The 27,793-nt window shown below is 36.0% G+C and overlaps 1 protein-coding gene across 5 annotated transcripts in view; it reads left to right on the top strand.

The window, feature by feature from the left end:
- The window catches only part of GPATCH2 (G-patch domain containing 2), a 201,763-nt gene that overhangs the window by 115,602 nt on the left and 58,368 nt on the right, over window positions 1-27,793 (top strand). For 2 of the 5 annotated variants that reach the window (XM_004028411.4, XM_055379546.2), the window contains exons 7-8: window positions 14,722-14,761; window positions 21,336-21,406. In XM_004028411.4, coding sequence (XP_004028460.2) covers window positions 14,722-14,761; window positions 21,336-21,406 — 111 coding nt within the window. Of the gene's footprint in view, window positions 1-14,721; window positions 14,762-18,032; window positions 18,094-20,889; window positions 21,226-21,335; window positions 21,407-25,827; window positions 26,061-27,793 lie in introns of those variants that run through there. The other 3 variants (XR_008677486.2, XM_063708084.1, XM_055379548.2) reach the window with 3 other exon arrangements.

Here is a 27,793-nt window from a genome sequence, read left to right as displayed (position 1 = left end):
TAGGCTGGTCTCGAACTCCTGACCTCAGGCCTTCTGCCCGCCTCGGCCTCCCAAAGTTCTGGGATTACAGGTGTGAGCCACCGCGCCTGGCCTAAGGTAGGCTATTTCAACAAAATTCGCATTCAGGAAATGAGATACTTAATACTCAGCATGCCACAACGCATATATCCAGTTTGGCAAGCAATTCTCTCTCCTCTCTTGGAGAACCTAACTTGTTATTCTTCCTCTGAAGATCTCAGCTGATATGTTCATTGCAGCAGATGCCTTACAGGGTACTGCACAGTTTTATCAGCCCATTTCTTGTTGGTGAAAGTAAGGGGTTTATCATCTGCCTAAGGAACTAAACAGTCACAGACTCTTGTTGACCAAGTTGTTTATTTCAGCACTAGCATTTCATCAAAAATATAGTGGTTTCTGTTGTGTTTGTTGTTGCAGTTTCATGCCAGCAAATGCTGCTGGCCTCCATGTTCTTCCTCTACTCTTAGTCTCCTTAGTTTAATGGCTTCGCCCTGAGGCAGTTCAAAGCCATGGCCTCCAGCAGGTAGGTATAGGTCTTTAGGAAATCTTTGTCAGCAGGCTCATGCTCTTTGTCAGAGAAATCCTACAGAGAGGTATTCAGGAAGATCTAGTCATTTTGCTTGTTAACTCTAGCTTCCATGCCACTGCCTGTTTCCATTTAGGGGTTCCAAACGTGGTTTCCCCAATGCCATTCCCTAATTATAAGACTTTAATTCAATTCAGATTATATTTTGTTTTATTTATTTTTTTAGACAGGGTCTTGCTCTGTTGCCCAGGCTGGAGTGCAATGGTGCAATCACTGTCATGGCTCACTGCAGCCTCGACCTCCCAGGCTTAAGTGATCCCCCGGCCTCAGCTCCACAGGTAGCTGGGACTACAAGCATGGGCCACCATGCCTGGCTAATTTTTCTTTTTTTGGTAGACATGTGGTCTCACTGTGTTACCCAGGCTAGTCTTGAACTCCTGGGTTCAAGCAATCCTGCCACCTCCACTTCCACCTCCCAAAGTGTTGGGATTACAGCCATGAGCCACCATGCTTGGCCTTGATAATGTTTTATAGGTTCATTTGGTAAGTCTGTATTTTCATCCCTTTCTTCAGGCACACCCCTTACCTATGTAGAGCCAATGTGGGGGAGGTCACTTACAGACCCCACTCTTGACAAGGAGAAGCCACAGGACACCACATCATGGGAATTTTCTTTTACACAAATAAATAAGTATACAGGCAACGCTGTATAGACACACACACACACACACACACACACACACAGACTTCCAGTTAAGTTACATAGGTTGATGCCCTTCTAGGGACTGACCTGCCCATCTGCTTTAAAACTGACTCCATTTTACTTCAGCTTGTCTCTTTTGTTGCTCTAGGAGAAAAACCCAATATCTGAAATTTTCCCATCAGGTCCTTTAACAGAAGAAGGTATATGGCCAGTATCCACTCTGGGCAGAGAGTTTTAGTTATATGCTTCCCCAACTTCCTAGCTGGAATAAGTGGTTCTATACTGCCTGTTACCCTTCTTCCATTCCTCCTGCTCCCTGAGTTAGATACATGAAACTGACTCTTATTATCAAATTCAGCATCTCATAGTAGAAAAACTAAGGTGTTCATACCCTCAGGATATACAAATAATTTCTAGCAGAATCAGCAGTAGTTTTAAGGGAGTCAATTTTCAAATCCCTTGCTTCCATTTATAAATGTCTTTCCTGAAAATTATCAGCCCTGGTTATTTTGCTGGTTCTTACTTTTCCCAGTGCCTTTCTTCTTCCTTAGGGAAAAAAGACACCCCTACCAATCCTAATCTTTGGTGCACAGTATAAAATCTTTCCGGGCTGTAAACAGAGATATTTCAAATATTGTGCTGGTATTGATGTGGAGGGATTGAATTTAATGAATACATCATAAAGCATTTTGCAAATTTAGGTATGTAGTTTCTAATTTTATTTTATGTTTATTTTATTTTATTTATTTTATTTTTTCTTTTGACACGGATTCTCACTCTGTCACCCAGGCTGGAGTGCAGTGGCGTGATCTCAGCTCACTGCAACCTCTGCCTCCCGGTTCAAACGATTCTCCTGCCTCAGCCTCCAGAGTAACTGGGACTACAGGTGTGCGCCACCACGCCCAGATAATTTTTTTTGTATTTTTTTAGTGGATACAGGGTTTCACCATGTTGGCCAGGCTGGTCTCAAACTCCTGACTGCAGGTGATTTGCCCGCCTCAGCTTCCCAGAGTGCTGGGATTACAGATGTGAGCCACTGCACCCGGCCTCTAATTCTTGTTTTTCAGCAACTGGTAGATTATTAAAAATATTTCTTAACCTAGAAGTCATTTTGTGACTTTGGGTATAAAACTCCGAAAGTGTTTAAATAATCAAATGACTGCTCTAACCAAGTTCCTTTTATTTCCATTTACCAATTTGTATGAATAAGATTTCTGAGCACTCTATAAAATTAAAAGATGGTGATAGAATTGGCACTAAAAGACGTACTCATCAATGAACTAATTTTGGGGGAAAGCTCATTAATGATGCCTTTCTAATAAAATTTTATTTTTGTGTTTACTGTTGTTTTATTTTTTATGTTTGCTGTTACCCAATATATTATTATATATTAAATATATATTAAACAGGAGTTTAAGAAGAAAAATAAACTATGTAAAATTTTCAACTTTTAAAGAAATGTGCATCCTGGTTTGGTTTTTGTTTTAAATAAATGGTGGAGGATATCAAATCACAATAATATTTATGTCCCAATGTATATATTTCAAAGAGTAGCATAATGGTTTTATTTTAAATTATCAACATGTTGATAATTTATAATCAATTATAATTGATATAAAATTAAATCCTTGCAAATGTTTAAATTTTTGTTGAAAAATATTAGATGTCTTCCTAAACTTACATAAGGAATTTTCATAACTATTTCAGGCAATACATATTCAAAAATGGTAAAGACCACTGTTGTATAGCATGCCTTCAGGAAAAAGTAACAGAATATTCTACAAATAGTGGTTTAAACAAACAGCAGTTTAGTTTACTGATAGAACCAGAAATCTGGAAGGAGGCAGTTTCAGAGCTATTGAGGAAGCAGTAATAGTATCTGCTATAACCTACTTTAAGGAATCATTGGTGTTTCCCCTCAAATTCCTATCAGCATTCTCTGTCTCTCCTATTTTTTCCTGTAAGTTTTATTTTTACTTGATTACGGTATTTATCATATTATTATTTGTTGTATAATTATAAAATACATGTTTTATTCCCATTAATGGACCAAGAACTTGCTGAGGTTGGAGACTTTGTCTTGTACTTTGAATCTCTTACAATGTACATCACAATGCGTTACACTCAAATCATAGGCTCTCGGTTCAAGATTATCAAGCTCTGCTGCTGGCTAGTGATGGAAAGCATTCATGAAGGCACCAACTGAATGCTTGTCAAATACAATTGATAATTGGCAGAAGAAGCAAGTACTAGAGCTAGGATGAGCCTTAGGTGCTGTCCAGTCTAGTCACTTGATTTTTATAGATGAGAACTTGAGGTTCAGAAAGGCTCAGTTCAGAGACTAGCTCGCAGAAGATATAAGACAAATCGCCACCAGAAATAAACACTAAAATTGGTCATCACTGGATGATGGGATTGCAGGTTAGTTTTGTATTTTACTGGGAGCGGGTGAGGTAGGGGTACATGTTAGTATCTACCAAACTTTATTTCAGTAGACATGTTACTTTTATATTTAGAGGATGAAAAAGCCAGATGACTCACTCCAGACTGGAGTGCAGTGGCGCGATCTTGGTGCACTGCAACTTCCGCCTCCCAGGTTCAAGTGATTCTTGTGCCTCAGCCTCCTAAGTAGCTGGGACTAGAGGTGTGCACCACCACCCCCAGCCACTTTTTTGTACTTTTAGTAGATATGAGGTTTCACCATGTTACCTAGGCTGGTCTTGAACTCCTGACCTCAAGTGATCCACCCGCCTTCTCATCCCAAAGTGCTGGGATTACGGGCGTGCGCCACCACTCCAGGCTGCAGTCTTATTTTTGAAGACAGATACTGAAAAACCTTCCAGAGTGTCATAATTATAAAAATGCGATCATTTTAATAAAATAACACAACAATGTATGAATTGTCTTAAATACCATCTAGTAATTATTTCCTTGAAAAACATATTACTATATTTAAAGTCCAATCATTAATGTATGATAGGTTGCTTTTAATCAGAAATATGTAGCACAGAGAAATGAAATACTGACTAAGATAACTAGAGAGCTACATGCAAAAAAGACAAGAGCCTCAATCCAGCTAAAGTAGAGAAACTAGTATCTAATTTCTCAGTAAAAGTAGCCTACGTTTTGAAATTCTCTTTTAATTATTCTGTTGACTTTTTAAAACTACAAATATTAAAATGTTAAAAATAAAATTAATATATGACTACATTAAAAATACATGTAAGCATAAAAATGGAGTTACTTCTTATTAATTTGGCCTCCATTTATGTACTCTGTAAATGGTTCCAGAAAGTTTTCCTTTCTTTTTCCAATCACTTATGAGATACTTGCTTTTAAATAGAGATAAATATGATTTATTAATCGATTGTGCAATTGATATAGTTTACTTTTATTTCAGTTTGAAGTAGAGGATATTTACCTGAGGAATTGTATGTAAATCAAACTTATTTTAAATGCACATGGGTAACTCATTATAATCCTATGATGAATTCCTTTATAAAGCAAATACTCACCCCTTATTTTATCTTTTGTGTAAATATCGAGTTTGCTTAAAGCAAGATTTGCCTGGATTAAAGGTTATTTTCATTGGGAATACTTTTACACTTTGAAATTTAGCATCTATTGCTTTATAGTGAAAGTGTCTTTAACTCTAGACTGAGATAAATAAGAAATACAGATCGATTCCTCCTCTGACTTATTGTGATTCCCATGGGTGAGTCATTTAGCTTACATGTCTTAAGTTTATTTATAGAATAAATATAATACAGTAACAGTCCTTTCTTATATATTTTTACAAGGTGCTTAGGTGTAAAATACAGAAATATTATTAAACTAGGTATGAAACATTTCAAAATGATGATGATAATGATGACATACTTTATATTGTACACTGTATTTTATTTTTTCAGACAATTTTCATATGCACCACTGTTTTTAGTATTTTGACTACCTCTGTCAAGTAGTCATAGCAGGTATTAGACCCCATTTTATAAATAATTTGACTTTTCTAAAGTTGCACACTACACATCGCTCAACCAAAAGTCAATTAAAAAGACAAATGTATTAAGCCTCTATTAATTGTTGGTTAACATGCTAAACCTGTTAGGGTGTAAGTTATACCCTTTAGCACTTGTTTCTTTATAGACATTTAGAAATTAAAAGGTAATTATTGCATGTTAAAACTTATGGAATAAAAGTTTACATATTACTATATTCCAGTGTACTGTTAGGGGAAGAAAATTAATATTTATTTTAAACACCATCTGCCAATTTATTAGTGTTGTTTTAAGTCTTACAAATACTGAGAGTGGTTAATTTTATTTTATGCATGAGGAAGAAACTGAGACTCAGAAAATAAAATAATTTGTCAGAATTCACCTAACCAGTAAGTTCCAGAGCCTGTATCCAAGCTTAGGTCTTTCTGATTTAGTAACCACATCAGGCTGAACTTCCTGAATTTACATTAGCAGTTTAATACAAGAAATAAAGTTTAGCAGGGCCTCTTGAGCATATTTAGAGTTGACTTTTTGTTACATACAACATGTTATTGAGTGAGGAATACCGTTAGCATCCTGGTCTTCTAGTCCATGGAACATAAGAACCCAAAGGAATCTTAAAAGATCACACAGCCCAGTGTTCTCATTCTTTTACCTTCACATAGAATAGCATAGCAACCATAGTTGATGAAACTCCATCCTGTATCTCAAGTCATTCATTTGTCCATTCATTCAGAAGATATTTATGAGGGTGTACTAGGTGCCGGGTGTACAGTAGTGAATAAGATGACATGATCACAGTTGTTGTGGTTCTCACATTACTCACAATGTGATAGAGGTAATAGAGATTAATCAGTAAGCACACACACAAACGTATAATTATATGCTGACACATAAATGCGTTATTATATACTGAGCTAAGTACTCTAAAGAAGAACTTGTAAAAATTGAATTTGAACTAGACATTGAGATGGGGACGGCTAATGAGCTCTCTAGGATCTAAGTGAACTGGTGGCAAGAAGAGCTTTTCAGGCAGAGAAAGTAATACGTATTGTGTTCAAGAAACTAAAGGATTCTTATGCTAAATCATATTGAGCACAATGTAGGAAGGAAAAGCATGTGGTATGTGATGAGACCAGAGAAGGTTCGGCAAGGAGCACATGATGCCAAGCTTGGTAGGTCATGTTACAGATTCTTTCTCCTAAGAGTGTTTGGAAAACCACTCAAGGTTTTGGTTTGCTTTTGCTTATTTATTGTTCCCTTGGTATGAATGAACTCCCTGTCAATTTCTACATTGACAATCATAAGGAGGATGCCCAAAGGCCAAAAGGCATCCTCCTTATGATTGCTACCAAGATCTGTTCTTACCTAGCCACATGGCTTCTTCATACTCTGTCATCTTGCCCTAATTTTTATTTCCATATCTCAATCTATGAAACCCTGTTATAGTATATTGGGTTAGGAGTTTGGCATATGTTTCTACTTCTTTGTCCCCCTCCCTCCTGTCTCGTGTATAGTTTTTCATACTTGCAAGTCTCTTCAATAAAGTAGTTATAGTTCACAGGGAAACTGTCGGTATAGAAGACTGTATACCATTTCCAAAGTTAATTCATATATTTAGTGATAATCCACTTAGACCGGTGTTACCCAGCAGAAGAACTCTTTGCAATAATGGAAATGTTCTGTATCTTCACTGCCCAGTATGGTAGTTATTAAACCGCATATGCCTTTAGCACTTGAAATTTAGCTATTGCAATTAAGAAACTTAATTTTTCATATGAATTTAAATTTAAGCCGAAATGGGAGGATCACTTGAGGTCAGGAGTTCGAGACCAGCCTGGCCAACATGGTGAAACCTTGTCTCTACAAAAATACAAAAATTAGCTGGCGTGGTGGCACAGGCCTGTAATCCCAACCAGTTGGGAGGCTGAGGCAGGAGAATCACTTGAACCCAGGAGGTGGAAGTTGCAGTGAGCCAAGATTGTGTCACTGCACTCCAGCCTGGGTGATGGAGCAAGACTCTGTCTCAAAAAAATAAATAAAAATAAATTAATTAATTGAATAAATTTAAATAACCATAGATGGCTAGTGGCTACCATATTAGCACAGATTTAGATCATTTTATATATACTAGACCCATTATTAAGTTAAAATGAAATTATGCCTCTGACTCCAAAAACAGAAACTTATCTCTAACAATAAAAATCCATATTATAAGTTGCAATAGCTCTTTCCTTCTGAAAAGTACATTTCTAGGAGAACTCAGTTAAGAATCTTGAGGTTGATTTTGTCCTTTTGTCTACATATAATATTAATTGACTTCCCATGAAATCCTATACGTTTCTGCTACCTGTAGTTCAACACTGTGGGTGAGGAAAGGGGGGATTAAGGAACAGTGAGAAGGAATTAGTGTGGAACTCTGCATCTGCAGAGATTTTCGTTTTTAAAACCTTCTTTCCTAAAGGTTTATTTTCTGGTCATTCTTAAAAAAAAAAATTATTTCTACTCCACAGGGTTACCAACCACAACTGCTCTACTGTACTTGAAAGAGCACTGTACTGAGGGCTCAATAGGTGATAACTATTCCTGTTATCAGCAGTGCTGTGGTGAGGATTAAATGAAATAATATGCCACGCTTAGTTCCTAGACCTCTCTAAACTGCGTCTATGTCCTAGGGGGAGAACTGAATTTGGAAACCACATTCAACCCTTATGAATTGTGAGGACAGGCAATCTGCCTGTGTCTCTGAGCCTAGCCATTCTTTACAGTTGATCAGTTTTAAACTCTTCTGTGCTCCCTCCTCCCAGATTTTTCTACCACTGTTAGTCTCTCCATGAAGCCCGTGTGGAACCTTGGCTCCAGTGTAAATACACATAGATAAATACCCATTCTCTTTCAGAGCATTTTTTTCTTCCTCTGCCTTTGCATAAACTTGACTCTGACTTTCAAGGATGCTACTTCCTGTGTTTCCTTGTTTGCTCATTTTTCACTAAAAAGTTATTAAGCAACTTTTATTTTCCATGTATTATGCTGGATTCTGGCAATACCAAAAAGAAAGAAAGAAAAGAAAAAGAAAACCAACCCTTCCATTATGCCCCCAAAACATGATAGTACTTGAAGGAAATGAAGGGGAAGTATATGGTTAAAAATACAAGATATGGAATCAGACAGACTGAATTCAAATTCTGATTCCAGTACTTGCTAGCTGTGTGAGCTTGAATGGTGACAGGACTATTTCATAAAATTGTTGTAAGAATTGAATGAGATAATTCATGTATGGCCATGAGAATGATAACCAGCACACAACTAACACTTATAGAGTGGTGATAGTGCTTTTACTGCAACTTTGATTACTACTTCTACCACATTTTCTAGCTGCTACCACTATTTCTGTTAGTGTTATTATCATTATCCTTTTCTCAAGGACCTCTGATTTATTATTAGGATAAAGAATCAACTGCAATATACGAATATAATAGCTTTAGTGGATATATCGGCAGAGACATTGGGATTGGAAAAGGAAGCATCTAAATCTGCCGGGGTGAGTTCAACAGGCTGTCCAAAGGAGGAAGCCATTCGCCTCCTCTCATTCCTATAAACCCTAGGACACAGAGGCCACCATTTTCCTACAACATCATTGTCCCTTTCAGATTATTCCTTTTTTACTCCTGGGTAAAACTTTTTTTGTTGTTTGAGGTTCATACTACCATCTACCTTTCCTTATTTGCCCTCCTTCATACAGGACTTTGGCGCTTGAATTAGTCTTTCTTTCCTGCATCAACCTCAGCTATCCTAATTGGTGGCAACATGTGTAATGGTTGGAAGGGACGTGGGCTTTGGAATCAGGAGACCTAACTGAATTCCCGCTCTGCTGCTTAGTTATGAAATCTTTGGCAAACCTCTTAATCTCTCTGAGCCTGTTTCTTTATTTGCAGAATGGTAATAATAACTGCCCCTAGAGTAGTTTAAGGATTAAATTGCCTTAGTAAGGGCTCAATGCATGTTGGGTACTCCTTTGACCAACAGTTGGATGGAATAATAGATGCTGGCACTTAGCACACTTTTTTTTTCCTCCTGGAATCCAACGTTCTTCATCTGACTGCTACTTGAGAAACTCCCCTGGCTACTCTTATATATAACCATCACCCAGAACTAATAGAGCTCTGAAATTTCGAATGGTATGATACCATTTTCTTACCACAACCTAATACTCTTTCAGCTTTTTTATCTTATGTTCACTACCTGTGTTCTTTAGGCTCATTAAGACTGCTATTTAAATTTGGATAAACTTATCCAAATATACTTTCACTCCCCTTTTTCTTAGACTTAGAGGAAAAGATCTCTCTTCTCCTGTCCAAGGCTAACTCGTAACACCTATGCTTTTGATTGAAAGTTTTTTTTTCCTTTCCAAAAGCTTCTTTCATTGTCTACTACATTTTGTAACCTCCCCTTTAATTTTCTTTAATGTGTTTTCTGTCTCTCATACTTTGAAAGCCAAACTTCTAGAAAGAATGGATTACAGTATAGTCCCTTCTTCTCCACCCCACCATGATATTATACTCCTGATTTCTTCCTACGTCACTTTTTAGAAACTTCTCTGGAAAAGTTCACCAGTGGCCCCTCCAGTTGTGTTTTCTCAGTTCCTGTCAGACCTGATTTCTCTATATTTAACACCAGTGACCACTCCCTTCTTAAAACGTTTCTTCATGGCCTCAGTGATACCACTGTCTCTTGGGTTGTTTGCTGCTCTGAACATTTATTTTTATTCTTCCTACCCAAATTCCACTAGAAAGAAGAAAAAAGATATAAACACACAATGACAAAGAAGGAACACTTCAGCAGATTAGAGATTTCAGCCAATTTCTAGAGCTAGAAAGCACTTGGAGATTTGTACCTAAATAGGCAGGTAGAATAAATATAAACTTAAGAGTCTGATGAAATAAATGCTGATTTGTCCCTCACAGGCCCTAGAAAATCTGAAAACTTCTAAATAGGGTGGGGCATGGAACTGAAATAGTATGTCTCAGTCAAGAAAGTAAATCTTTCTTTTCTTCAGAAATTTACTAATGTGAAAAAAATAGACAAGATAGTAAACTTGTAAGTTTCCACCGTGAGGAGACACTTGTATGATCATCCTGTGGGTGAACTTATTTGTTGAAAAAGCTCTTCTGATCAGTTTTGTAGTGCTTTTTAAATATTGAACAGATAAGTAAAGATCACCAGATATTTGAGGAAAGACTTCAGTATAAAGAGAGGAACAAACAGGAAAAAAGGACCTGCTCATCAAAAGATGCCATAGACAGATAATTTATAAACCAAGTAGAGTAAAATGTTAATAGTAGAATCTAGATAGTGGTATATGGGTATTCATTCTAAGATGCTGTGTAACTTTATTGAATATTTGAACATTTTCTTCACACATTTTGAAGAAAAAGTGAAAGAAATGAAAAATAAAATGGGAGATTAAAATGGCGAAAGAAATCAAAAGAGATCTACAAATATGAAGAGACTTCATGGTTCATAGGTTGCAAGATTCAACATAGTAAGGATGTCAGTTCTCCCCAAATTGATAATTAGGTTTAATGCAATTCTTATCAAAATCCCAGCAAGATTTTTTGTAGATATAGCAAAGATTATTTAAAAATGTATATGGAAAAGCAAAGGAATTTGAATCACAAAAACAATTTTTTAAAAAAGAACAAAGTTGTAGGAATTATCCTATCAGATTTCAGTACTTACTGTATAGCTACAGTATTCAGGACTGTGTGGTATTGGTCGAGGGATAGACACATAAATCAATGTAACAGAATAGAGACCCCCAAAAATAGCTTCCCCCGCACACACACAAGTATAGTCAATGGATTTTTGAGAAAGGTGTAAAAGCAGTTCCATGGAGGAAGAATAGTCTTTTCAACAATATTTGAAACTAGTGTTCTGGAAAATTTCCTTTAAAAGAATGAAAAGAAGCTACACACTGAGAGAAAATATTTGCAAACCACATATCTAGTAAAAGACTAGTATCTAGAATATATAAAGACCTTTCAAAATGTAATAGTTATAAAGCAGTTAAAAAGCAAAACAATCTAGTTAGACAATGGACAAAAAACATGAACATCCATTTTACCAAGGAGGATACACAAATAGCAAATAAGCACACAAAAAGATGTTTAGTGTCATTATCTATTAGAGAAATGCAAATTAGGACCACAATGAGCTATCACTACGTATCTATCAGATTGGCTGAAGTAAAACATAGTGACAGCATCAAATGCCAATGAGGATGTGGAAAAACTGGATTACTCATACATTGCTGATGAGATTATAAAATGGTGTAGCCATTCTGGAAAATGTTGGCAGTTTTATGAAACTAAACATGTAACTACAATACTAACCAGCAATTGCACTCTTGGTCATTGATCCCACCGAAGTAAAAACACTGTTCATAGAAAAACCTGTACACTAAGGTTAACAGCAGCTTTATTCATAATAGCCCAAAATTGGATATAACTCAGAAGTCTTCCGATAGGTGAATGGTTAAACAAACTATGTTCACCTATGCAATGGAATACTACTCAGAATTAAAAGGAATAAACTATTGATACATGCAACAACTTCGCTGACTTTTCAGAGAATTTTGCTGAGTTTAAAAGCCAATCTAAAAAGGTTACATCCTGTATCATACCATTTGTGTAACATTATTTAAATGACAAAATTATAAAAATAGAGAATGGGTTAGTGGGTTAACAGGGATTAAATATAGGAGATTGAGGGTTGGAGTGAAATGGATATGGCTATAAAAGGACAACATGAAGGATCGTTGTAGTAATAAATTGTTCTGTATCTAGTCTGTATCAGTGTCAGTATCTTAGTTGTGATGTTACACTATAGTTTGCAAAATATTATCATTTTGGGAAACGGGATAAAGGTGCACAGGATCTCTACCAACTGCACGTAAACCTACAATTATCTCAAAATAAATATTTCTTGTAAAGATTGATAAATCACTTAGCACGCAAACAAAAAGACAAATTTTAGGAGGGAAAAAATAAGAAGAACTAACAGATCAGCTCAGAAGATCTGACATTTAATTATTAGGCATTCCAGAGGGAGAAAAAAACAAAAACTAATTTTCTCATACTGAAGGACCCAGATCTCTAGATTGCAAGGTCTCACCCAACACAGTAAATGAAAAATGCTCACTACTAGAGAAATTAAAAACTTCCAACAGCATCCAGAGGAAAAAAATCCAGATCACATTCCAAACAACAAAAATAAGCATTTTTTGTTGGCCTATTGAAAACTTAAGAATATGAAGAAGAAAACAAACAAGCGGGAAAAAATCAACTCAAACAATACACTTCTCAACCATTCTCACTATTTGAGTGAGTTCTTCAGCAAAAGGTGGAAATGAACTGAGAAGCTGTGGGATACAGGAAACAAGAGGTGCAGCAAAGGAGAGAAATGATGTGAACACCCAGTGAGAGCCAAGGAAGTTCCAGGACAGATCTAGAGAACAACAGCTGTGAGACCAAGTAGACAGAGGGCGTTGGGAGGAGATCACTGGAGGCTGAAGAGGAGGGAGGAGTAAGGAATGGGCATATTTTCAGATATTTTTTAATATTTGAAAACTAACAGTGATAAGAATAAGAATGTAATAAAGATAGGCTGGCAGGTACTTAGAAAAATTAAGAAGGCTGGCAGGTACATAGAAAAAATAGCAAAAACAAGACAAATATCAACTTTAGGAGAAACAAAAAGAAAAGCTTAGTAGCAGAAAGTATTCATGTAGTCATAATAATGTCTGTATTTACAATTGATTAATCAAAAAGATGCTATAATTGGAAATAGAGGGTTGGGAGTTAAAAAACAGCTAAGTCTGACAATAGAAAGTCAGTACTTCACATCTAAAATCAATGAATCACAAGCTATTGGTATAACCATATTCTTTAGAAATATAGCGTTAAACACAAAATGAAAAGACTAAAAGAGATGACAGTGGTGTCTCTCAACAGAGCTTAGGAGTCAGGATAGATGGAACAAGAAATTGCAGTTTTTAATCCTTTTAGTTTTTTTCTTTTAAACTGTGTGTATGCGTTTGATTTAAGAAAAATGTTTGTCTTTAAATAAAAAAAAAGGCACAATCCAAAACAGAGGGGAAATAATCTTAGTCAAGCTGTCAGAGGAACTACAATGAAAGATTAATTAATTTGGTAATTAATCCGGGTGTTATTTACTAATACCAATAAATGTACATTCCCCCATCACTGGTGGAATTTGACCTGCCTAGGAGCATCACTATCACTATCTATGAGCTTGAGAAATACTATATTAATGCCTAAACAAGGCCTATTAATGTAGAGGCTGTTTGTTCCTGGTTTTTAATACCACAGAGGCTAGAGAATGCAAAGAAGTCTTAGAGCGTCCCAGGAGATGTAAACCCTTTCTAGCCCCTTGCCCTTCTGCAGCGTGGTGTGGTGAAAACACACCTTATGCAAGTAAGCTAACATTTTGAGCCCTCATTTCTGTATTTGGAACATGAGCCTAACCTTGTAAGGATTTTATGAAGATGGGAAATAAAACATGTCACGTGCTTAGTACATAGAGGTACTTGGTATTATGGTTGTTGAAATCATAAATAGCATTAATAGTAATGTTAGTATCATTCCCTGCGATCGTGGGCCTTTAGTGATTGATTTGCCTTAATACCTCTCTCAATTTCCTAGTCCTTGATGTTTACAGTTAGTTTTTTTATGCAGAATAATGCCAGAGGACTGGGCGCATAGCTAATGCTAACAACTCCCGTGGAAAAGGTATTGCCAGATACATCAGTATTAAGAGTCCCAGGGGCAGCTGAAGCAAAATGGGCTGGGCTAGGCTATGTGAGAAGGCAAGGCTTTGATGATGCAGTGACTTCTATATTTTTAATGTTGTTGAACTTAATTCTCAGCCAGAATCTAGGTTGTTATAACTGTGGAGGGAATAGGTCCAAGGTACATCAGCTGATGCTGCAGAATTCATATCAAGGGCTTTGTGTATTGCTCCTGGGGGCATAGCTAGATAATGTAATATTGTTGTATTTTTAACATTTTTTTTATAACTCCAACAATCAAAGGGTCATAATGTGTTGTAATGATGCTATAATTAAGTTGTGGTAAATGATAGCATTTGTAGATTTTATAACCAGAATTGATTCATAAAATGAATACAGTCCCAGCAGTTTATGTTAACATAATTAAATGGAAATGTAATTCTAACTCAGTTTGCTTATTAAATTGAAAATTACCAGGTTATGAGCACTTTTATAGTTCTGTCAAAATTGGTCTAAGTCTAGAATTACATGAAATATCCATTAAAATAAAGCATATTTAAGGCTGTGTTGCTGGTGACAAATTTCTTAAAGCACATGCAGCTCGATCATGTGACAGCATGTGCTTTTACTTAGGTTCCCTCTAACTGCCTTTTTCTTTCCTCTGCAGCCATTGGTTTAGCCCTGGGGCTAGGACAGAGCATGACCAGGTAAGGACCATTGTAATCCAAAAGGAAGTTACTCAGCCTCTGTCAAGTATTTAACTGTCTCCCTTCAAGAGAGTAGATCAGCTTTATGAGAAAAAATACAAATCCCCGCTCATTTTAAAAGGTGTTAATTATGTCAACGACTAATACACTGACCAAATAAATGCATGATCCTTAATCAGCATGAGAGTTTTCTTTCCTTTACTGCCACTGTCTTCAGTCATACTTGTGACTTCCGTGGAAAGACTCTGAAACTCACTCATTTGTAGGACCTCACTATTGATCTTTATTTTTCACAAAGTTAAGGTATCAAAACAGTACATGTGCTTAAAAATTAATTTGTATTAAATCTAAGTTCAGCCAGGAAGAGAATATTTGTATCTGAAGTTTAGAAGGTAGGAAGAGTTTCTTATACTTTTACATTATATTTCTAGATGAATTTTTTTAAATTTCTTACTGGTATACATGGCAGCACAATGATTAGTTGACTCAGTGAGAAGTTGACATTCATTACAGTTATTTTTACATATAAAATCAGCAGTTACCCCTTGATTATATTAGTTCTTTCTCGGAAGCATGCTTAAACTTGTGATGTTTTAAAGCATATACATTTTAGAGTTTGCATCCTTGCAAAGTTTTTATCTTTTATTGTGAATGATAAAAGTTATTTTTAAAATAAAGGGGAGTGGTCAACCTCAAATCTTCAGGAATCATTTCTTCTGAGGGGTAGGCAGAGACTTAGGTAGTAAAGAGGACTTTGTGCTTTAATGGTAATTGGTAACATTATAATGTTTGATTTCTTGGGCTGAGCAGTAGGTTCACAGCTGTTGCATATGCCAGAGTTCCTTTTACTAATAAAAGGAAGGTGCTACGCACTTCATTTTGAACCCTTCTTTATTTTTTAACACACATAAGCTTAATAGAAATACCTTCCATTTTCATGATTTTTTAACTTGCTTTTTTCCATGAGAGTGAGTTACCTTTTTAAAGATACTTCTCACATTAATAATGGACTATGTGCCACTATTTCTATGAATTCAGAATTAACTAAGCTAAGCTACATCTATGATGTGTTCCTCTTATTATTTACAATACAAAAATTAGACTTTCTGCTTTCCTAAATGGTTCTTATCCCTCTGTGTACAATGCTTACAATAATATTCTGCTTTTAGTATTAAGTTGCATCAGGATATATTTTATCTGAAAATACAATTTTATAAAGCTCATTTTCTACCCTTTAGAACTTGAGAAGTACTAAAGCAATGTTATAAATCTAGGTTTTAGACTATGGTATACCTGGTTGCTTCCAGCCAAGCTTTATTCTGAAATTAAAAATTACCTTTAATAGCTTATAGGGAAGAAATTGACCAATTTTTTTTATCTTTTTAAATCTTTTTGACCAATTTTTGAATCAGCTTTTACTTAAACTTTGATGTGCCATTTCAGATCTGTATCCTTACTAGGTAGATTATTAATTAATAAATCCAGTTAATTCTTGTTACATATGGTAGTTATGTTCTATGTAGTCAACTCAAACACTGAATCAATGAATACTGAACCATTGCTTGTAGGGGAAATACAGGGTTAGGTTTCTTTGAGCCCCAGGTCTCATCTTCATCAACTGATCAATACATAACCTTGTTTTGTGTGTGTTTCTGTTTAAAGACACCTTATTTAATGTCTGTTGTTGATTCATTAACATCGAACTCAGGGCCAACAGCATTATAACTCATGCCTGAATAAAGCTTATCTAAAGCACATATTTTCTCTTTAAGACCCATCACTGTCTTCTTGCAGTTAAGAACACTAGACAGCACTTTAGCACTATGCTTGGGGCCATTTTAAATAGCGAAGTCACCAACAGAAGCACAATTATGCAAAACAAATAAACAAACAAACAAAAAACCCAAAAAACTCATAGCATTAAACAGACTGCAAGAAATACACTTGTTTATACTATGAGAGCTTGAAACAAGGCCGTGTCACCTGGCTGGAGCTCAGCTGGAAACATGTTAGAGGCTACTCAGATTTTTACCACTCTGCCTACACATGTCTGCAAATGACTGCAAAAGCAGGGGAAGTATTGGTTTTTGTGTTACAAATAAATGTTAGCAAGTAGGTATATGGAATCTGAATAATGACAATGAATTGTACATGTATGTATATGTACAATACATTCTACTTACATAAGGGATAATAATTTCTTAGTTCAACTCAGACCTAACTGTATAGCAGACTAAACTGTTGTCTAAAGTCAGGCGCAAGTGGTGAAATGCAAGACCATGAAGTATAAAATCTTTTAGTTTATTGTTGAATGAATGACTAATTAGCATGCATGATTACCTTATGTTTTTCTCATACCAACTTAACACAAAGAAACAATAATATTAACCCTACTTTTAAAATCCCATCTCTCACTCCTTTCTCCATCTTAATGATTCTTCTTTCTTGCTATTCTTCAGTGCTAAGTCCCATTTCAATTTACTATACATAGTGATCGTGCCTTTACTATACATTTGTTAAATAACTTACTCACCAGCCACTATCTATTGAGGACTCTCTATTTTTATTAAAAGAGATATTTGTAAAAAACAACATAGTTTTTCCCCTGAGGTGGTTATAGTCTGGAGCAGGTAAGCAGTAATTATACTATGTTGGTAAATGTTTCAGAAAACCATAGAGAAGGCACTATGAAGGCCACGAAAGAGAAATGTGAAAGTTAGTTCAGGGGTGGAAGGAAAGAGGGAGAGGCAACTATAGGAAGCATCATTTTTTGTTTTGTTTTCTTTAATTCTGAAGCTTTTCTTCCTTGAGACATTTTGACTGAGTTTACAAGAAGTATCTTAGTGAGTCAGATCATAGTTTAGTTTTTACTTAGTTCCCCTTTTAATTGTGAGGACACTGTTGAGTGTGAAGAGACTTGAAATTTTTTTTAGACATTTGAGGAATTACCTGAACAGTGGCTGCCAATAGAAGCACTCCTGAGCTTGAGTGCCTTATGTATAATCAGGTAGTAAAGAGAGGATTGGTGGGGAATGAGAATTCTGCTCTTTGCCTTTCCTCTTGGGATGTGAGACTTTTAATAATCTTGAAAAATGGCATGAATAGCCACAGAAACTCTTAGTTCCTTTTCTTTAAATGTAAAAACCATTATCCACAAGGTATACTTTTCTTCCTGGTTTAATTCAGCAGTTTTTCCAATTGTACCTAGGTTTTTTACTTACAGATTTTAATGTAATTCTTATATGAGTTATTTTTTAATATACATCTGCAGGTCACTAATAAGGGGATTGTATCTTCGTTTGGCCTAAGTCCAGCAATCTGAAAGTTGGAAGGTAAGAAGCACTTCGCACCATATTCAGAAGTTCTGTTTTTGATCAGAGTTGACATTATTGAGTCAGAATCCAGAAAGCAACCTCACTTGTGACACTGATAGGAGTCCAAGGGAACAGAAAAAAAAATGTATCAAGAAGAAGAATGAAAAAATTTTCAAAGTCTTTTGAGCTGCTCTCGCTTATTAGAGCAGGGATCAAGGATTCTTGTTTGTTTTGAATTCATAATCTGACTTTTTAAAAAAATATGTTGGGAGTCTTCTTTTTTTTTTGAGACAGAGTCTCGCTTTTTCACCCAGGCTGGATGGAGTGCAGTGGCGCAATCTCGGCTCACTGCAACCTCCGTCTCCCGAGTTCAAACGATTCTCATGCCTCAGCTTCCCTGAGTAGCTGGGATTAATTACAGGCGCCTGCCACCATGCCCGGCTAATTTTTCTATTTTTAGTAGAGACAAGGTTTCGCTATGTTGGCCAGGCTGGTTTCGAACTCCCGACTTCAGGTGATCCGCCCGCCATGGCCTCCCAAAGTGCTGGGATTACAGGCGTGAGCCACTGCACCTGGCCAGGAGCCTTCTAAATGCAAATATATGTTGTTCAAGTAACACCTTAGATTAATTTTTTCATCTTTGCCCCATAAAAGATCTAAGCTCACATATTAACTTGTGATTCATGACCCAGAGATCTCTGTAGTTTTATCTGAGCTTCCTTTTAAAGTTGCAGTGGTATCCCCAGATGTATAATTGTATTGATAAGGTGAGATAAGTTTGTGATGGGTTTTATACATATAGATGCATTGCATTAAGTAATGCCATTGTTTGACTTGTTTTTATGTGCAAAGCCCATCAAAACTATAAATTTGAGGAAGAAAACACATTATAATATAAATCTAATAAAAGGACTATAACATCAACGTTCAGAGAGGGTGCTATCTCATTTAAATTCATCCAGATTGGTGGCCTCTCTGAGAACTATCAAAACCTAGTAGATACAACCTAATGTTTATTTTGGTCCTTATAATTGCATTTTTCAAAACTAAACTATAAATTTTTTATTTTTTTTCCATAACATTGTGTTTGGGATTTTGAGTTCTTTGTTTGAACTGTTGTAACACAAGCCTCAGGAATAGTGTTCAATTATCTGTCTTTTATCTTAGAATTAGAAAACATAATTAACTATTAACTATTATTATTAATTTAAGGTAGAGGTAGAGATTTCATCATCTTACTTCTAGCTATCTGTGTCACAAATGTTGGTTTGTATATATATATTTTAAAAGTCACTAGACTTAGAAATGCCAAAGTAATTAATTTTCTTTATTTTCAGAAACAATTTAGCGTTCATGGTACGAAGTGTTTCTAAATTGAAACACTTTCAGATTAATGGATTTAAGATAACTGGTTGCTCTTTTCTATAAGTAGTAGTAATGAGATATGGCTTCAGCTACATATCAGATACCAGATCTCACTTCCTGTTCTTTTATTTCATTCATCCATTCATTCAGCAAATATTTGCTGAGCACTAAAATGCACCAGACACAGTATATGAACCCTGAAGATGTAGGCAAAGGGCCAGAGATGAGCAACAGCATGGTACATACCCCAAACTAAGAACTTCAATATGGCTAGGATATATAATTTAGAAGAAAGAAGGTTAGGTTGGGGTAGGAGGAAGCATAATAAATTATGAATTTAGAGATGTAATCAAATTATGAAGGGTCATGAAAGCCTTGTACAAGATTTTGAGTTTGATCTCCATAGAGTCATATAATTAGATTAATTTTAGAAAGCTCATAGTGTCTGCAGTGTGGAGAGTAGATTAGAAGGGAGCAGGCCTGGAAGCAGGGAGATCATTTGGGAGACTTTTCCAGGACAGAGAAAATGGTGGTCTAAACTGGGATGGTTGCAAGGGGGATGAAAAGAAGTAGATATTTAAGAGAAAATTTAAGAATACTTATTTAGTTCAGACGTTCCTGAAAGAATGAGTCTAACCATATTCTTGATCATCTAATTAAGGTCTATTCCTTCTCAAGGACAGCTAAGTAAAATAATAATTGATTCTAAGTGATGTAATTGAACAGTTCAAAGCAGTTATTCGTCATTAGAAATTATTGATACTGGTCAGATAATACCTACCGAGAGCCAGTCCCATTAATTATCATCATAATTATAATCATAGCATTTAAGCCATATTATTTCTCAGCATTTCCTATGTTCCAGTTTTATAGCGCTAAATATTTTAAATGGTTTATATTACTTAATACTCACAGTAGCTTTACAGGTAGATATTATTGTTAATTCCATTTTACAGGTGGAGACCAAGGCTTAGAGAAGTTAAGTACTTTGCCTAAAGTTACACAGGTTGTAAATGGTAAAGCTATTATTGGAACCTAGTGACTTTTTAGTTACTGGCCCAGCTGGGATTAGAACCCAGCTCTATCCTGTATTATTACTTACAAGACTTTTATTTTTGTTGGGGTTAATTGCTAATATTCTGTACAACTTCGTTTTAGCCCAGTCTTGCATATAATCATATTTTCTGCATAAATAAGATAAGCTAGAGTTTGAGTGAGCACATAGTGAAGAATATTGACTATTCGTTTTTTTCTTTCCAATTAGTTAGGGTAAAGCAAGTGTAAAGGGAAGTGGATGGTAAGGCATTTTGAGGAGGCAATCAAATATGTTTTTTTCTAATTATATATTTCCAAGCCAATAATTTCTTTGAAGAAGAATGTTTTAAGCGTGTTTCTTTACCATGTTAGGCCAGTAGGTACAGAGAAAATAATACTAGCTCTTTATGTCAGCATAGGTAACAACGCCTTAAAAAATTCACAGCTGAATGCAACAGTGAAGGCCGTTGACAAGAGAGGTTGCATTACTTCAACCAGGGCTACTGCAGTGAACCAGAAAAAGAACTGAGTTCTAGGCTTCCATCTCCAGGCTACATCTTAACTGACTAAGAGGGCAGTTTAGCTGTCCAGGAAGAACTCGATTGCTGACTCTCACTGATAATTTTGCAACAGTGACAATAAAGAATGAATTTTAAAAAGAAAAACTTGTCTCCCTGAACTATTGAACTCCAGAAAAAGTAGTACTTACAGTCTTTGCTTTAAGAGAAACCAGTTAAAAAAAAAAAAAGCCATGCAAATAAATGAGTAGTGTCCCTTTGAATGAGAATATTTTCCTACTTGCAAAATAATATAATGAAAATATTTTTGTTTCTATGACTTTGTCTTAACACTTTGTGTAGCATCAGCTTCTGAGAGACAATCGAGCTGAAAGAGGACACAAGAAAAATTGTTCTGTGAAAACAGCCAGCAGGTAAGCAATTCAAAATCGCTTTTTATTCATTCATTTTCTTTTTTTCTATGCCTGTAAGAATGTAATGAATTGTTGTTAGGTTGCCTTTGGTTCTAAAAAGTCAGCTTAAAATATTTTATGTATTGTTTATTGGAATCTATTTTAGGATTATGAGCAATGAATAAAAAGATATTTTATTTATATTTTTTAAACTTGTAAAAAATAATTAATTTTTAAAATAAAATATTTATCTCCCTTAATTATTGAATTTTAGATCAGCATTTACACTAATAATTCATTTTTAATCTAAAAATTGGCTTAATCTCTTTCCCTAAACTTAAGTGTCATTTAGACCTTATGAGAGAGAAACATGTGTATTCTAATAACATATAAATGAGTAAAGACTGGGAAGAAAGTAGTCTCTTTTAAAGAGTGCTTTTATAATCTTGTTCATTTTTTCCAATGTTAGTTTTTTCCATAATACAAGGAATTTCCCCCAGTTTGTTTTTTAGACAATATATTTTCAAATTGTGCAAATGGTGTTTCTGAAGACTTAATTTTTGTTTAGATGAAAATGGCTACCCTTCTTGTCAGAATGTTGATTAGAAAAACTGCCCTGATATTTACATTTATTTTATTCTTAAGAATAGACAACTGACCTCAGCAGCCACCATTGCATCCCATGGCTTCCCAGTGCTAGTGTGCTATCCACTGACTTTAACATTCCCAAGTAACCAAAATACAGCTTCAAAGTGCCATGTCATGCAGACTAATGCCAACTGAGATCCCACTGGGTATCTGCAGAAGCAAATGCAAATCCTACCCAGCATACCTAATTTAGACAATCAAAAATCACCAAACATAAAATGAGATAATTCACCATCAGTGATAGTCAACATAAATGACTAAGAGATTTTCTCCCAAGATTGCCAGATCCTAAAATTGTAAGATATAGATTGTAAAATAACTATGGATGAGATGTTTATAGAAACAAAATGAGCAAGCAACAAATCACTATAAAAATGAATCAATAAGAAGTGAAAAATGTATATAATTTTTAGAAATGAGAAATGTGATTGTTCAAGAGATAGTGAAATGAAAGATACATCTGAAGAATGAGCCAGAATATAGTATAAAAACTCAAGGAGATGGAAAACTGAAGGAGTACTTAAGAGACATAGAAGATCTGTGATACAATCAATCACAGTCCTTGATGAAAAGAATAGAATAGCTGAAAAAAACATGAAATTTGATGAGATGGTCGCTAAGAATTCCCAAACCTGGTAAAAGTTATAAATCCATAGATACAGATACAAAAAGCACAGTGAATAACATGCACGATAAATAAAACGAAATCCACACCTAATAATATACCATAGTAGACCAAAAGCAAAGACAAATGTTAAAAGAATCAAGAGAAAAGACAAATTATCTACAAAGGAATGACAATGATATATAGATTTCTCAGTAGCATCGGTAAGGCCAGAAGACAGTGCAATCATCCTCATTGTGCTGCATGAAAATAAATTGTCAACCTACAACTATGTACCTGGAAACCTATCTTTCATGTACAAAGATGAAGTAAAATAACTTAAAGATTTTCAAAAACGAGGAATATTTACAGACCTTTGCGAAAAAGTTTTAAAGGGTGTATTTCATAAAAGTTCCAAGGAAGTTCTGAGATGCAAGAATGAATAACGAGCCAATATACTGATTAAAATGTTTATATAAATAATCATTGCTTCTATAAAGTGATAATTGTAATAATGTAATTTGTAGGACTTTTTAAAAAAAATTTTTTAATTTGAGACGGAGTTTCTCAATTTTTTTTTATTTGAGAGAGTTTCCCTCTTGTTGCCCAGGCTGGAGTGCAATGGTGCGATCTCCACTCACTGCAACCTCCGCCTCTCGGGTTCAAGCAATTCTCCTGCCCCAGCCTCCCAAGTAGCTGGGATTACAGGCATGTGCCGCCACACCCGGCTAATTTTGTATTTGTAGTAGAGACGGGGTTTCACTATTTTGGCCAGGCTGGTCTCAAACTCCTGACCTCAGGTGATCTGCTTGCCTTGGCCTCCCAAAGTGCTGGGATTACAGGCATGAGCCACTGTGCCCTGACAATTTGTAAGACTTAAAGGCAATCTAAAATAATGGACAAAACAAACAAACAAAAAAGAAAATAAATAAAATAAAATAAAATAATGGACAGCAATAGCATGTTAAGTTTGCAGGGTTGGTGATTATAGTTGAAGTCCAATGTGACGTCCTTGAATTGTTTAAGATGTCTACCTCATTAGTCAGTTAAGCATTTGATACTTGATAAGACTACATTAAGTATTCATTGGCAAAATATCTAAATAACTACTAAGTCAATAGAAACAGTATATAATTGCCAAACCAGTGGAAGGGGGAAATGTAATTAAAATACTGCCCCCCTCAAATAATCCATTTTTTAAAAAGTGAGGGGCATGGTGGCTCAAACATATAGTTAATTCCAGCACTTTGGAAGGCTGAAACAGGCGGATTGCTTGAGGCCAGGAGCTCGAGACCAGCCTGGGCAAAATAGTGAGACCCTCCATCTCTACCAAAAAAAAAAAAAAAAAGTGAAGAGAAAAGAAAAAGCATTGAGAAAATAAGATACATAGAAAGCATAAAATTAGACAATTGAATCATACACATAAACACACATACACACACAGATCAGTAATCACAGGAAATATTTATGGTTGGCTGGTCAAAGAGGCCCACACCTGTTAAGCCACAGCACTTTGAGATTACTTGAGACAAGGAGTTTGAGACCACCATGGGTAACATGCAAGACTCTGTCTCTACAAAAAAAAATTTTTTTAAATAGTCTATGGCGGTGCATGTCTGTAGTCCCAGCTACACAGCAAGCTGAGGCAGGAGGACTACTTGAGCCCAGGAGTTGGACCTTACAGTGAGCCATGATCATGCCACTGCACTTCAGCCTGGGCAACACAGTGAGACCCTGTCTCAAAAAAAAATAGTTTTTTAAAAATTAAAATAAAATAAAATAATTTATGATTAAACATGTCAGTTAAAAGCAGAACTAACTAGGTTGGACTTACTGGAAATATCCAGTATATGTTCTTTATAAAAGACACACCTGAAATATAATGACAGGGAAAGGTGGAAAACTAAAGAAGGAACAGGATATATGCCAGATGCATTGTAAAGAAAGCTCTCATACCAAAGTGATTTAGGAAAAAAAACTTTACCAAGTTTTAAAAAGTCATTATTTTAGGATAAAAGATTCAGTGTATAGGCACTCAAATAACCTCAAAATGTATAAAGCAAAGAGCAATAGGAGTACATGGAGAAACTTATTAACCCACTATCATAACACTGCTGTTATTGATAGCTTAAGCCACCCAGAAAATTTATAAATGGCAAATTTCTGTAACACAAAATTAGCAAGCTGAAATTAGTAATATTATATAAAACCTTGCATCCAAACTGGTAGAAAAAACACATTCTTCTCAAAGACACATACAACACTTACAAAATTAATCACTTACCAGGCCATAAAGCTAGTATCAGCAAATTTTAGTGAATATGGATCATAAAAAAATATATTCCTTTAGTGGAATGTGATTCAGTTAGAAATCAGTACCAAATTTTTTTTTTTTTTTTAAAGGTTACAGTTAAAGGCTGGGTGCGGTGGCTCACGCCTGTAATCCCAACACTTTGGGAAGCCAAGGCGGGTGGATCACAAAGTCAGGAGTTCGATACCAGCCCGACCAACATGGTGAAACCCCGTCTCTACTAAAAATACAAAATTAGCTAGGCGTGGTGGTGTGCGCCTGTAATCCCAGCTACTCAGGAGGCTGAGGCAGGAGAATCACTTGAACCCAGGAGTCGGAGGTTGCAGTGAGCCAAGATCATGCCACTGCACTACAGCCTGGGCAACAGAGTGAGACTCAGTCTCCAAAAAACATAGGTTACAGTTAAAAAGTACACTTCTGGCTGGGTGCAGTGGCTCATGCCTGTAATCCCAGCACTTTGGGAGGCCGAGGAGGGTGGACACCTGCGGTCAGGAGTTCGAGATCAGCCTGGCCAAAATGGTGAAACCCTGTTTCTACCAAAAATACAAAAATTAGCCGGGCTTGGTGGCCCCTGCCTGTAGTCCCAGCTACTTGGGAAGCTGAGCCAGGAGAATCGCCTGAACCCAGAAGGCGGAGGTTGCAGTGAGCCAAGATTGGGCCATTGCACTTCAGCCTGGGCAACAAGAGTGAAACTCTGACTCAAAAAAAAAAAAAGAAGCACTCTTCCAAGCAACTCATGTGTCAGAAGCAACTATATTAATATCAAGACATGTGAATTGCAATTAGATGGTAATTGGAGGAAATTCTACTGCCTTAAATGTTTATTTATATTAGAAATTTGGTCCCAGCTCCTGTTACAATCAAGTTTCTGAACTACAGGATTACTGCCACCTCCCTGAAGATCAACCCAGCAGAAATTTAGAAAGAGAAAATACATAGGAAACTTCAAGAAGCCCTTGGTATTATACGTGCTATCTTAAACTTGTGTATGTAAAGCAGGGTGGCTTTGACTTGAGACAGGAGGCAATCCAGCCTGGCTGAGGGAAAATAAAATATGAAATACGGGGAGAATAAAATATGAAATACAGTTCTGTACTGTTTTATCATTGGCCATTGCCTTGGGAGAACTGCTGCCTGCCTCACACAAAGACTCAGACCTCTGGTCTAAGTGTCTTCTGAAATAAACTCAGTAGTTCACAGTGCTGTTTTTGAGGAGCCTGATGGAACTAGGTGAAAGATTATCATGTCCTTGCTGCAGCCCCTCTAAAACCCAGTGCTGAAGAATTACTTCTGCTCCTCTCTGGGAGTGAGAAGAGGGAAAAGGTATTCTCTTAACCAAAGGGGTTATTTCATGGGGTGGGGTGTGATGACTGTGGTTTTCTGGTGCCAGAGCCTCTCTACTCTAAGGCTCACAACCCCAGTTGCTTTCCCCATGCCATTGCCTGACAGACTAGCCAATATTCTCAGAGGAAGATGAACTCATAGTCTAAGATAAGACGTTTGAAGAGGCCAGGCAGAGTAGCTCACACCTGTAATCCCAGCATTTTGGAAGGCCAAGGTGGGAGGATCACTTGAGCCCAGGAGTTCAAGACCAGCCAGTGCAACATAGTGAGACTCTGTCTCTATAAAACATTTAAAAACTAACTGGGCAGTCGAGGCTGCATTGAGCCATGATCATGCTAGTGCACTCCAGTGTGGGCAACAGAATAAGACCCTGTCTCAAAAAACAAAACAAAAAGAAAAAAGACATTTGACAAGAACAGCCTTTTCAAAAGAAAAACAATCGATTGGATTACAGATTCCAATAGAAGCAGAAATGTTAGCACAAGAGAGTCAACAAAATTATAATTAGCATGATACATATTAATCAAAATAGATATAGGAAGATATTAACAATATGAAGCAAGACAACGAACACATAATCAAGAACCAGATATTTATTTAGGTCTTAAGATCTGCATAACTGGAGAGATACACCTTGTTCATGGGTCAGAAGACTCAATATCTTAAGATCGGTTTTCTTCAAATTGTCTATGGATTAAATACTACCTAAATCAAAATCCCAGCAGGCAATTTTATAGAAATGGATAAGCTAATTCTAAATTTCATATGGAAATGCAAAGGACTTAGCCCAAACAACTTTCAACAAGAAAAATAAAGTTGAAATGCTAACACTACGTTATTTGAAGACTTTATTATAAAGCTATGTTAATTAAGACAGTCTGGTACAGTCATGCACCGCATAAGGACATTTCAGTCAGTGACAGATCACAAGTATGACAGTGGTCCCAGAAGATTACAATACCATATTTTTGCTGTATCTTTCCCATGTTTAGTTATGTTTAGATACACAAATACTTACCACCGTATTACAGTTGCCTACAGGATTCAGTACAGGTTTGTACCCTAGAAGCAATAGGCTGTACCATAGAGCCTAGGTGTGTAGTAGGCTACACCATCAGGTTTGTATCCTTGTCATTAATTGATGCCTGACTACATTTATATGAAGATAGAAAAACAGATCATTAGAGAGAAATAGAGGTCAAGAAATACAGCCACATGTGCACAGACAACTAACTGATTTTCACCAATGTACAAAGTCAGTGGAGAAAGTTTGACAGTCTTTTCAACAAATAGTACTGGATCAAGTATATTGTCATTTGCAAAAAAAAAAAAAAGATATTCAACCCACACCTAACACCGTACACCATGTAATGGTTAATTTTATGTGTCAATTTGACTGGGCTAAGAGATGCCCAGATACCTGCTCAATGAATATTTCTGGGTTTTTCTGTAAGGGTATTTCTGGAAGAGACTAGCATTTGAATTGGTAGACTGAGTAAAG

Source organism: Gorilla gorilla, chromosome 1, assembly GCF_029281585.2.
Source record: "Gorilla gorilla gorilla isolate KB3781 chromosome 1, NHGRI_mGorGor1-v2.1_pri, whole genome shotgun sequence".
NCBI lineage: Eukaryota > Metazoa > Chordata > Mammalia > Primates > Hominidae > Gorilla > Gorilla gorilla.
The sequence above is the reverse complement of the archived record's forward strand: the minus strand, read 5'-3'. Positions and strand labels throughout refer to the sequence as shown.